The sequence below is a fragment of the Bemisia tabaci genome, chromosome 4 (genome assembly GCF_918797505.1).
Source record: "Bemisia tabaci chromosome 4, PGI_BMITA_v3".
NCBI lineage: Eukaryota > Metazoa > Arthropoda > Insecta > Hemiptera > Aleyrodidae > Bemisia > Bemisia tabaci.
Genome location: NC_092796.1, coordinates 30,263,708 through 30,276,587, shown reverse-complemented (window position 1 = coordinate 30,276,587; position 12,880 = coordinate 30,263,708). Strand labels below are relative to the sequence as shown.

General features: G+C 37.3%; 1 protein-coding gene across 2 annotated transcripts; it reads right to left on the bottom strand.

The window, feature by feature from the left end:
• Positions 1–1,689: 1,689 nt before the first annotated feature.
• LOC109037011 (peroxisomal N(1)-acetyl-spermine/spermidine oxidase) lies at positions 1,690–11,352 on the bottom strand. Of its 2 annotated transcripts, none has more exons than XM_019051494.2 (7): positions 11,094–11,352; positions 9,984–10,153; positions 8,422–8,992; positions 7,689–7,874; positions 6,877–7,072; positions 5,977–6,097; positions 1,690–5,337 (listed from the first exon to the last, which is right to left on the bottom strand). In XM_019051494.2, the coding sequence occupies exons 1-7, from the start codon at positions 11,269–11,271 to the stop codon at positions 5,146–5,148; spliced, it is 1,614 nt and encodes a 537-aa protein (XP_018907039.2). In that variant the 5' UTR covers positions 11,272–11,352; the 3' UTR covers positions 1,690–5,145. The 2 variants fall into 2 exon arrangements, with proteins under 2 accessions (XP_018907039.2, XP_018907030.2); XM_019051485.2 differs by having other exon boundaries at positions 6,877–7,075; positions 11,094–11,351.
• Positions 11,353–12,880: the final 1,528 nt, after the last annotated feature.

The window sequence follows — 12,880 nt, the reverse complement described above, 5'->3', positions numbered from 1 at the left end:
ACACAGAATGGGCCCTCAAAGCATCTCTTATTCGATGCCGCGATTATTCGAATGCGAGTTCAAGGAATCGCTCCAAACAGCGCGGCCGGCGTTAAAACATAGTTTAGCGCCTGCAAAACTATGGGAATACTTCGCGCATCGCGCCAAACAGTGCAGTCGGCGTCAAGCCCATATCGGCGCCTACAAGACGACATGAATACTTCTCGCATTGCGCCAAACGCAGTGCAGCCGGTCAGGTGGCGTGAAACGCATATTCGCGCCTACAAGACTGTATGAATGCTGTAGGACTGTAGGTTTTTACCATAACTAGAGGGAAAATATGTTTCCTCATTGTAATGATTCAGAAACTCGGATGATATTTAATTTTTTTTTTTTTTTTTTTTTTTTTTTTTTTACATTAAAAGAAAATAGAACGATAGAAAACATCGCGTCGAAATTATTGATACTTGTATTTGAAATCATTTATGTAAATTCGCGGAAAATTTTCAGAAAAACTGTGTGAAGCTTTTTTAAAAGTGGTGCAGTCTTCTGCATTATAGTTATCTACCACAAACTACCAAGGTTGCTAGATTAACGATTCCTCGTTGAATATTGAATATTCGAGCAGCTGCAAATGCAAACACGTGAGTTTTTAAAACCAGAAAAATTCGCGCAATCCTAAGCACCTCCAAAAAGTAAAAAAAGGTGCATTCGCGCAATCCTATCGCAGCCTCTCAGTCTAGAATGAGAATAGGATGACCATAGCAGGAAGACTTAAAAACCTTAACCTGACCCAACGTTTGGGCTCTCTTTTTTAAAACAAGACTTACAGAGAGAGAGAGAAATTTGGAATGCAAAATAATGTTCCTCGGAAATTTTTCAGAATTGCGGCTCGATTAAAGACTTCAAAAATCTGAACATTTCTGGTCAACATCATTATGCTCAGATGAGATTCAGAGGAGCGCCTTCAGCCCACTATGTAATATTAATGCGAAATTCTGATACCACTATTCGTGCATGACATATTGCATACCCGGTCAATTGAAGGCAAATCATTGACCAAGCCAACAGGGTACGAATTTCAGCAATGTCATACGCGTTTTTTAGGGAACCGAACTCCAGCGGCTGTCCCACCGGACCTCCAAGAAGCCCAACCCTCAGGGGCTGCCCAACTCGGCATCCAAGGAGCCGAACCCCGCGCGGGCTGCCCCCCTGGCATCCAAGAAGTCCAACCCTCAGAGGGCTGCCCCACCTGACATCTATGGGACCCAACCCCCCGAGGGCTGCCCCCCCCCCTGACATCTAAGGAACACAACCTCCCAGGGGCTGCCCCCTTGGCATCAGAGGAGCCCAACCCCAAGAGGGCGGCCCCAGCTGACATCTATGGAGCCCAACCCCCCAGAGGCCTGCCCCCCCCCCCTGAAATCTAAGGAACACAACCCTTCAGGGGCTGCCCCCTTGGCATCCTAGGAGCCCAACCCCTCAGGGGCTCCCTCCCCCCCGGCAACAACGAAGTCCAACCCTTAGAGGGCTGCCCCACCTGACATTCAATAAGCCAAACCCCCAGGGGCTCTCTCACCTGACCATCTTTGACCATCATCAAAGACTATCTTTGAAGCAAAAGATTCTCTCATTTAGTTTTTTTTTAATCTCCTATTTAATACTACTATATGAAGCAGCAAGGTTAAAGTAAAACAAATAATCTTAAAATTTTGCAGCATAAAAAGTCAGTGTAATGTAACAAAAAAGAGCAATATTTACATGGTAATGTAAAAAAAAAAAAATAAAAATAAGTTAATCATTCCAGAATCTTCCAGTTTTCACTCTTTGGCTCGGCAATATGCTGATTGACAATGAACTATGTAAGAATAGCAGCTGTGGTAGGGGCCAAAAATTAAAGACAAGATGCCTTCCTTAGAAAAAAAAAAATAAATTAAAATCTTTAGATAAAGCTAAAATTTAAGAAAGGTCTTAAAGGCAACTTTGCTTTGTTTGTCTACTTGGAGACAATTGCAAGTCAACCTTAAAAAAACTTGAGGAAGCGACAATGATCAAAATAACAGTTATGACTTAAGGTGATTTGACGGTTGCCATTTTTTGTGTCAGAGCAACGTGCAGGATATCGCATCAATTCGTTCCATAATTTCAGATACTTGTCATTTTTTTCGAATTTTGAGATCGCACTTCTGTTGTCATGAGACTAAAGAATTTATGTACCTACCAAAGACAAAGAAATTCAACGCACTAAAGGCAGGGTTTTTTCAGAGGAAAAATCGTAGTTATTTTTCTCCTATGTTATACTACTATATGAAGCAGCAAGATAAAAGTAAAACAAATAATCTTAAAATTTTACAGCATAAGAAGAAGTCAGTGTAATGTAACAAAAAAGAGAAATATTTACATGGTAAATATCGCAAAATATCGCATTCGATACTGATATCGAAACTGCACTCAAATGCAACATTTTTCCTCTGAAAAAACCCTGCCTTTAATACATTGAATTTCTATGTCAAATTTGGTACATGAATTCTTTAGTCTCATGACAACAGAGGTGCGATCTCAAAATGCGAAAAAAATGACAAGTAGCTGAAATTATGGAACGAATTGATGCGATATATCGCACGTCGCTCTGACACAAAAAATGGCAACCGTCGAATCACCTGAATAAGTGATGTATCAATATAAAAAACAATTAAAAATAGTTATTCTGTTTGAAGAGCAAAAAGGAATACTTCTTTCAATAAAAGGCCTGCCCTCTATCTTAAAAGATGAACCAAAAAAGATAGTATTAAGGTGTACTGGCACACGCACACACAATTAATGGTATTAACATCATAACTGAACGGCTTTTCTCAGCAATTTCACATTTTTCTCCAGAAATCTACATTTTTCAAGTAAGCTGAATGATAGACATCACATAACTGTGATACTAGTCCGTCATAATTGCTACATCTATTGAAACATTTTTAACGCCGATCATCGATTACAACATTAGATTGAATGCTAGGTCATGCGATCAGTTTATGAATCTGAACCTCTCTGTTAAAGCTTACCTACGAATGGATCAAATTTAGCAGAGGTGGACCACCAGAGTTACCCTATTGTAAAAATTGTGCAACTTAATCTCTATCTGAAAAATACCTGGAAGCTCCGACTTTTTCGGTTTCTCTGCCAAAAGATTGTCAATTTTATACTATTCTTTAAATTTCATCAAGGGAAAATGTATTTGATATTATTAAAAGTAAATAAAACATTGCACAATTCTGACAACACTGTAATTGCAGTATTTCCCTTCTGCTAAATTTGATCCGCACGAGATATAAGAGAACATTATACATCAAACATACAGAAAATCATCATATGCTATTTTTAAATGAAGTATATTCATCATGAAAAAATGAAAAATACTCTTTTGTAAGTAGCTGTCAAAGGATCACAGAAATACAATGTGGCAGAGAATCTAGTCTAATCGTAAAATCGAACAACCATAAAAGCAAAAACATTCCTTAAAGGGAGGAAAAAGTTTTTCTTACTTATTATTGCTCTAAATTTCTTTCATTTGAATGTTAAAAATTAATAATACCATGAGTGGCTTAACGACTTTATTGGATTTTTGTACCGTTATTCGTTGAAAATATACTCAAATTATGGTAGTTTAAGCGGCAAATCCAAAAAGAAACAGTACCAGAAATTCCTATCCAAATGGTGGTATACTGGTAAGATTTTAACAATAAAAGATAAAAGAAAACAAAAAATTAAAGCAGTGAAAAAATACAAATAATAAGTAAAAAAAGTTACTTTACCAACAAACTTAACAAGTACATAATAAACAAATCTACGAAAGACTAAAGCAAGCTTGAGTAAGCTGTTTTCAATTTCCATTTAGATCATTAGTGCTGACAAAAAGTTTTCCCAACATTTCCAACCAGACTAATCATTAATATCTTCTTCCGAATTACACCCGCTTTAAAACTTAGTAAAATAATGTGAAAATTTGCCCAGAGACAAACATAGTTGAAAGAAGTGTTACAGACCCATGGAAAGTTCAGCCTGTATCTTCAGAATAAAGTACCTTGTGCTTCTGAAGGAAAAACTTAAGAAGCTTCGATTAAGTTAAACATAAATTCAAGGCTGAGTGCTTGGAATGCTTAATCTCAAAGCTGACTACAAAGAAGCAGAGTCAAAAATCTTGATGGCCAAAGTGTGAAACGACGTATCTCCGTTGCATACTTCCAGTCTTACTTTATTTTTTTCACTGAAGAACTGTTCAACTTAATTTCTTGAAAACTTTCTTGATTGTTCTTCTCACTCAGCAGAGTGCTCTGTATGGATTTCAAGGTGTAAAGTGGGCTTGTCTCTTTTCAAAAGAATATAAGAAGAGCAGAAATTTGAAAAATTGCGATGGAGCTAGGTACGTAGTTCTGCACTTTAGCCATTGATCTAATTACCTACATTGTGAGAGGACAAATTAACAATGACAAGTAATGAGAATCAGAAGAGTATCACACTGTTGATAGCAGCAAAATTTGAGCCCAGCTCACAAAGGAGGACATCTGCTACGAGAGACATTTGGACAGCGATAGACAAAATGTATACACAAAATTGTATTTTGGCATGTGAAGTACACTTTAAAAGGGTGCATGCCAACCTAACAAAATGCTAGAGCAGGGTTGTAAAAAAATTTTATATCCTCATGTCACAAAAAATTTGCAGTTTTCAGAAAAATATTTAAATAATCCTGCAGCACAAAGCTTAGTCTAAATTTGATCTATTCAGAAATTAGTCCCGAAAATCATTGCTTTTTACTTTCAATCTCTAAGTATTGTTGCTAATGAAACAATGTCTTGAAAGGAAAGACACGTTGTGAGTTTGGTTTGTAATATGGTAAAGAAATGAAGAGCTCACATTTTACGGGAGCTGGACAACACTTTTGGTGGTCTTACAAATATTAGAAATGAGAATGGTAGCATGATTACTTTGTATGAAGATTGAAATGATTTCAAAGGAACGAAACTTATACAAACACCAGTTTCTAGAAAAAAATGCATACAGCTTGATGACTCATCTTGATGACTCTTCTGAGGAATGACCTTTTTTTCTTCATTTTACAAGAAGACTAAAACAGATTGGATTTCTTCTCTACAAACAGAGAGAGGTGCATTACTTTCATTCCTGTAAGGACATTCCTTGGATGAATGAGCTTAAGTCTGCAGTTTCTTTGCAATCAACGACGATTTCTGATCCTATCAATGCACAATCTATCAAGAACTGAGCTGCGTTGCGACCAGTCAAGTATGCTCCGTGAACGGTGGAATAAAAGTTGGTATGAGTGTGCTCACCCACAAATAGAACAGCAGGCTGAAAAAAAAAAAAATTAATCATGTTACAGAACATTGATTTCTAAGCAGTTAGTGGCATGTAACAGACCTTCAGAGCACTTTACTTTAAATATTCAAGCAGATGTATATTCAGCTCCTATTTAAACGCGCATGGCTGAGAAAGCAAAGATGGCGTTCAAAAGAATCCCTTTCGCTATGGGTATAGGCGCGACTTTTCTGTCACGATTTTCGATCTGTGCGACCTTTACCAGAGAAGGACACACACCATCAATTGCCGTAGAGGATTCGCATGGTCAAAAGTATGCCAATAGCAGAACAGATATTTTCAGATGCCATCTAGACTATCTTGGTGATGAACGTTTAAATGAGAGCAGAAAATACAGAACTTTGAACTTGTTTTTTATTGGTTTCAATGTTGCTAAAAAAAATAGGAAACAAATCTTGTGAGCTAACTGCACTCTCTTCTTTTCAAAAATGAGCTGTAAAAATTAATGAACAAGCTTGTTCTTCTTTCTTGCTTTTCAGCTTGATCCAGCTGGTTTCATCTGCATTCTACTAGAGAAAAATTTCATTATTATTTCTGTTTATCATTATTTCTTGCTACAGATGATGATCACACTAAATCAAAGAGAAAATATATTACATTATCCCAACTTACTCTTGTTTGCAGTGAGTTACTGTAAAGAGGCTCTTTGATTTGTTCTATTTCAAATTGGGTGGCGCCTACCGCCATGGCAGTATATGAGCCTTGTGAATATTTATCACTATGCCATTGAGAACTGAAAAAGATCAACGTCCAATTTACAAACAAGATATCAATGATGGGAAAGTCACATCTAAAGTCAATGATATGCTGAAAAATATTAATGTAGATACTGATAAAATAGTTCCTCATATGTCATAAATGTAAATAAGCCAGTAGGCTTAGGAATGACGAAGAGCACAATAAAACCTCCCTGGAAATTGTTACACCTTTTGAAACTTACATACTTTGCCTTTACAGCCGGAAGTGTACAACTGAATATGCTGAGAACTACACTCTTAAGATTCAAGATCATCTTACCGCCCTATTACATCCAACGTTTTCTGACAAAGTTGGAGTTTCCATAATTTCTTCATTCTTAATTTTCTGACTAATCCCTGACTCCAAGATTTTTCCAAAATTTTGCATTCCTTAACTCTTCCTAACCTTCCAGCAAAACTTCTGCTGAGACTTTTTTTCTTTTCATTTAATTACGCTGGCTTTTCTGAACTTCGGATAAAATTTCCTCTTCTAGGTGTTTAAATGATAGAAAAAGGCATTCAGAAATAGTTTGCGCTCCCTTGAATGGTACCGGCTGAAGTTGCTGAGCAGATACACGATTAACGAAATCTTCTGACTTTATCAGGTTGCTGTATGTATATTCTCTGACCCTCCAGGATTTCCACACCAGAAGAAACCCTGAAGATTCAAGGAAAAGAGATTCAGAAGGAACAAACAAGAACAATCAGACTTAGTGTTATTTGAGGCAGAGAAAAACATAATTCAAGAAAAGAAAAGAAAACATATTCTCCTTACCAAACACAAAGTTTAGGCTTTGGAATGAAAGGGTCATTGAGAAATTTCCTGAGAATGTCCGTGCAAGTGTCTCCAACCTCTTGCGAACTTAATGTTTCCATGTATTCTGCTTCTATCCCACTAATCCAGCCCAACAGAAGCGTTTCACTGACTTTGGAGAAAGAATATATTTTCTTGAACCATCTACTAGATAAATCTTCTGAAACAGTTCAATTGAAAAACAGGTAAAAATGGATGGCGCTCATTTAAAACTTTGAGATTATTGTCATAATCTACATTTGAATTGATTATTTTGGAAAAATATTGTCTCAACTTTTTCAGGACTAAAACTTTCTTTGAAGAGGAGCTCCTACTACCTTGATAGGTTGACTTGCACATATTTTTTCATGGGGAATCCTATTTGATATGAAGTCATTCCTGAATAGTTGACTGCCTTAAGACTGTACTTAATACCCTTATCCTTTTATTTGTGGTTGCCCTGACGAAATGAAACTTTTGACTTCGTTTTGAGTTCACTCTTCTACATCTTACATATGAGAGACACTACATCGAGATTTCATCTAGCGATATCATTACAAATTATATTTTCCCTTCAAGAAGATTAAACCAAATGTATATTTCTTTCCTTTTTTTCTAATTTTCTACCTTTTTAGATGGAGAGGGGGAGAGCAGTAGATGTGATAAACGATTTAATGATTTATGAATAAATGATTTGTTTAATCGTTGGATAAAGATATCACCTAAGAAATAAATCTGATGTCTTCTCTCCTGTGTAGATAAATATTTCTTCATAACAGAAAGTAGATATTTACCTTTCAATTCATCATTTGTCTGATTCCAAAGAAGCAAAACCTCTGTGACATCAGTATTTAGGAACGGTCGGTCGTAAACTAAGAAAATTTTATTTACAGTGCCAAATAACAGCCTATCAATAGCTTCTAATTTGTAGTCTGGTAATGGTGGGGAAAAGAGCGTTCTAGCACAATTTTTTAGGACACCTGCAAAAATAAAAATTGTGAAACAACAATTAGGTTATAGCAGCCTACAAAATAAATGAAATCTTTCTGATAGATAGCTAAAAATAAATCAAGACCTTAGAAGAAAGTCCTGTGCTTGGTGGGATTATGAACAGTTGTATTCTTTCTACTAAGAGGCACATTTTCTAATACAAAGAAGGAATTTCAATTTTTACAGTTTTTGAACAGAAATTTGCAGTTTCAAAATAATTTTTTGATAGGTATTTGCTATAATTAATTGGATTTCTTCTTATGTTTCTATATTTTGGGACAAGCAAAACTCTCCTCAAAAGTTCGCAGTTCAGACTACCAAACCCAGAAATGTACCTTAAAGCAGTTTGCATTGTCATGAAGATTAAGTCATTAAAATGAAAATGAGACCTTGCTGAACAAAGTCTTTTCACAATGACACGTTGCAAAGGATTTTCTGCAACTTTATTAAACAACCCTCTTAAAAGATCCACCTTCATGGAAAATGGTGAGTGTCTCACTGTTCTTGTAAATATTAGTGCTAAAAGAAAATTCTTACCTAAGGGTAAGGAACAAATCACAGTTTCTGCTATAAATCTGACACCATTATTGCACACAACTTCTATCCTATTTGGAGGTGTGCTTTGGCTCTCCGTTGGGCAATCACTATTATGCCTTGATCGAAGACTCGACTCCTCAACTATTGTATGACTAGAATCATCCGACTCCTCTGAGTCCGCATCTGCATCGGCCCACGTAACTTTTGTTACTTCATGGCTAAGCAGCAATTTTTCAGGTGGTATCAATTTTACAATTGGGTTGAGTATACTACTGTAACCCTTCGGTAGGGAGATATTTCCACCTTGAAGCTCTACGTAACTACCCAGCTCCAGAAGGTCAATATCATTCATATTATCACAGCCGCTAATACAGGATTCACGTTTAAGTAGGCATTGGAAAATTAAACTCCGGACGTGTTTTTGTGTTTCATCAGGGATTTTGTCGAGGTAAAGGGCCGCTTCCAGATTTATGTGCTCTCCTACGCTGTTGATGCCCTCTGGGGGTTCGTACTGGCACAAAAAGTATTCTTCACAGCGGTGCAGGAAGCAGGAGTAAGCTTCGAAAATTTCCTAGAAAACATAAAGAATAATGTTGTTTATGATAAAAAAAATGTGGAAAGAAACTCATTCGTTCAAATTGACTAATTAATTCTGATTTTAGTGACATCAAATAAAATTTGAGGTATGGTACTGAAAATAAGTGGGCACGGCACAGCAGTGAGCAAAAGAGGTTATTGCTGGAACGTGAATGGATATTACTCACTGTTTAAAAGTTGATTGATACATCAACAAAAAGTCAGATCCGCTACCAATTTCTTGAATGTTTGTTGCCCGGACCAGTAAGTGCGAGATTAAGATAAAATGATCAGACGTGCTTTTGTCAGGAGGGTATGGCTTCAACCAACGAGAATGGACCGAAAAATGAAAACGTGAATCAATTGACACCGATTCGATGGACAAATTATTAAAAAACCTGTATTGATTAGATCAACATAATTCAATAAAAAAACGTGAATCGATTGATGCGAAATGATCGACACCAATTTGATGGACAATTAATTTTAAAAAACCGGTATCAATTCAATCGACATGAATTGATCGGAAAACCAAAACATTAACCGATTGACGTGATTAGATTGACTCACAGCTTTGTTGATCGACTCATGGCTATTTTTGATCGACTCATGGCTGTTTTCGATCGACTCATGGCTTTTGTTGATCGATCCATGACTTCGTCAATCGACTTACGGATTTGTCGATCAATTCCTGGCTTTTGTCGATCTATTCACAGGTTTGTCGATTGATTCACAAGTTTGTCGATCGATTCACGGATTGTGTCGATCGATTCACAGGTTAGTCGATCAAACCCAAGACTAAACTTATTCAAGAATCGGTAGGGTAGACAGAGGACTGAGTGGACTTTGTCGGCATCTCCACTATAATATGTTGACCACAGATCGGTGCCTAAGGTGCCGTCCCACGCAAAATCATCAGGCAGATTCATCTAGGTTTTAGGTTCCCTACCTTAAATAAAATCAATCAAATCTATTGAATTACAAACCTGTAAGATGCTGAATGGCACTTGTTTACCATCTTCAAGAGCTGCTACAACCTTGTGTGGTTTTGGTGTTTGAACGATGTCTATTAAATTGTGAGCCATTGCTATCTCATACATCGGATTCCCTAGGACACCATGTATCCGATTTGCTCCAAGGTCCAATTTTTCTCCTTCTGTTAAAAATATTGAGGAGGATAAGTATAAAAAGGGAGCAGCTTTAGCGCTGAAATTCACGATGCTGAAAAGAGAAACTTGCAGTGATTCAAGTAAATTAAAAGCAATTCTGAGAACATTTTCATTTGAGAGAGATGCAAGTTTTACTTGGAATTTTGCCAAATAATTGAATTTAGAGGAAAATGATACTTAGGTATGTTAAGAAATATAGATACTAAGAAAATCTGAGGTTAAAATAGCAAATCCTAAGGAGATAAAGCGCATAAGTGATAGCCTTACTCTGTAATTAATGATAGTCTATAACATGACTTCTGCCGCAATCTCAAATTAATGTGCGTGCATCATACCTTTCAAATTGTGTCTTCATCAGTTTTGTTTATATGTTGTATAGGGCTGAATGGATTATAAAGCATTCATTTATGTAGACATAAGTTAACATAAAAATGTACAACATCGCAGCAGCATTCTGATTAAAGCATTCTGAATTTAATTAAGGGATCCGGACAATCACAGCTTGACTCAGTTTTCCGCTCATCAAAGAACAGAGGAGAAAACATGTGAGACTCTGCTCCAAAAACCACTGAGCAAATACTTAATCAACGAAGGGAAGTACGGACACTCTGCATTAGCTCAGGAAAAGAGGACAACCATGAGGATAACTCCGGTGGATGTTTACTGAAGTCAAAACTGGATGGTGGAATGATGTTGGCATGACACTAGACACATGTAAATTAAAAGAAGAACTAATTTGGCCTGTCAATCACTAGGTTTGGCTGTACTTGATGCTCAGCGCAAAACAATTGGGGCAGACAGTTTTCAATAACCAGCAGTTTTCTTCTTGGACGCTGCAAACTAGTCACTTGTGATGAGAAGAAATACATGTCTAAAATACACTGCCAATTATTAGACATCAAAAGAATTGAAAAATGAGAGTCTTACGAATTTCAAAGCTAGATATCCGTCCTCCTATTTTGTCCTTGGCCTCCAGCACAACAAAGTTGGTGTCATTATTCTTTACTAAATGATTCGCGGCAGAAAGTCCGGCTATTCCTGCTCCAATAATGAGAGTTTTTACGAACTTATCATTCTTTGTTTTCACGGCTGGAGCCTCTTCCATAATTTCGCCTACTGGTAGAAATCCATCAGTTCTTATCACTTATCGACTCACAGAAATTAGGTTTTTTGGTTATGTTTACGTTTTTATTTTCAGTTAGTTTGGCAATGCTGTAAAATACATCGTTGTCAACTGGAGCATGCGCGCGGCGCAACTGGCAAATGCGCAGGTCTCGGAGTCATGTCAAGCGGGAAATTTAAAGTTCAGGTGATTAGTAAAGTTCAAGTGACTTGGTCGAACTGGCATGCGGACGCTCAGCGCAAAACCCGCATTGGCGCCTACAAACCTAAGTGGATACTTCAAGCATTGCGCAATGCGTCAAGTATCCCCTTAGGTTTGTAGGCGCTAGACGCGCAGTGGCTCCTACAAACCTAAGGGGATACTTCAAGCATTTCGCAGTGCGTGAAGTAGCCCTGTAGGTTTGTTGGCGTCGTCGGAATCCGTGACGCGCTGGCAGCACGCCGCGCCACCCCGCAGTATGGTCCAGAACTTAAAAATAGGAAGAAATAAGTCGGTTAATGGCTGAAAGATTGCGAAAGTTCGATTACATATGTTTCTTGAGTCGCTTATTTCGAATTTGATGCCAAATTGTCAACATTCTTACACGTACACCCTGACCGATTAAACGCGGTTTTTCTCAATTCATTGAGGAAATCAATACATCAGACAAGTTTGAAGGTGGATGAAAATTGTTAAAAAAGCATCAGTACTCAAATTTGATACCTGTATTATGCACTAACATCTGTCGAACAATGAAATAGTTATGACAATGCTTCCCCTAGACCCCGCGGGGGGGAGGGGGGGGGTTCACAGAAAATTATATGGGATTATATGGCAAGCTGCATTTCCCTCGAATACTTTTGGCAAGAACCTAAATTACATTCGCCTAATCTAGCTTAACATGCATGATAATTCCATCCAAACAATTTGGCTACCAGGTTTACAATTTTGTTAGAATTAATTCAAGCTTCTAGAAATTTTGTAGCTTCTTGTTTATTGTTTAAAAGCTTCGTAAGGGGTATTGTCTTTTTATTGATCTATATTTTTTCAAACGTGGTCGAACGGACAAGTACGGTTATACATGTAGCGGATAGTGTGCCCGGGACGGAACACCATAGTATGATTCACATGTCCGAACTTCTTTTCTCAGCGTAAATTACTCGGTGCTTGTATATTCACGGCTAGCTTATAGACGTTTGGCAAAGCTAGGAGAATTCCATCAAATGAATGAAATTTATCAACGTATATAGCAACAAAAATCTTGTGCTTTTCTACTCAAATTATTCCTATGAGATGAACCTTTACTCAAGCCGGTCTCGAAACTTCCATTTCGTGACTATCAGAGTAAGCAAGGCGACACTTGAAAAATTGCGCATTTAAAATTTTAAATGAAATTCGGATACGTCACAAATAATTGGGCTCTTCTCAACTCTCAGAGAAGTCAAAAGAAATGGATCTCCATGTCACTTGATGTTTGAATTTTCCCGAACAAATAGTCTGTTCGTTTCAGATCGGCAACACTGGAAAATTTCACTGATTAAGTGAAATTATGGCAACACTGTAATTAATTTGGTTTTTGCCAATTCTCTACTGCATTAGATTGTAACAAAGA

What these genes read in the sequence shown, in the direction of transcription:
- LOC109037011 (XM_019051485.2), bottom strand. Translation starts at nt 11,271, where the DNA reads ATGGAAGAGGCTCCAGCCGTGAAAACAAAGAATGATAAGTTCGTAAAA. An exon ending in TGCCATTCAGCATCTTACAG is followed by an intron (nt 8,993 to 9,983) that starts GTTTGTAATTCA and finishes TATGTTTTCTAG; the next exon opens with GAAATTTTCGAAGCTTACTC. An exon ending in AAGCCTAAACTTTGTGTTTG is followed by an intron (nt 6,098 to 6,876) that starts GTAAGGAGAATA and finishes GATCTTTTTCAG; the next exon opens with TTCTCAATGGCATAGTGATA.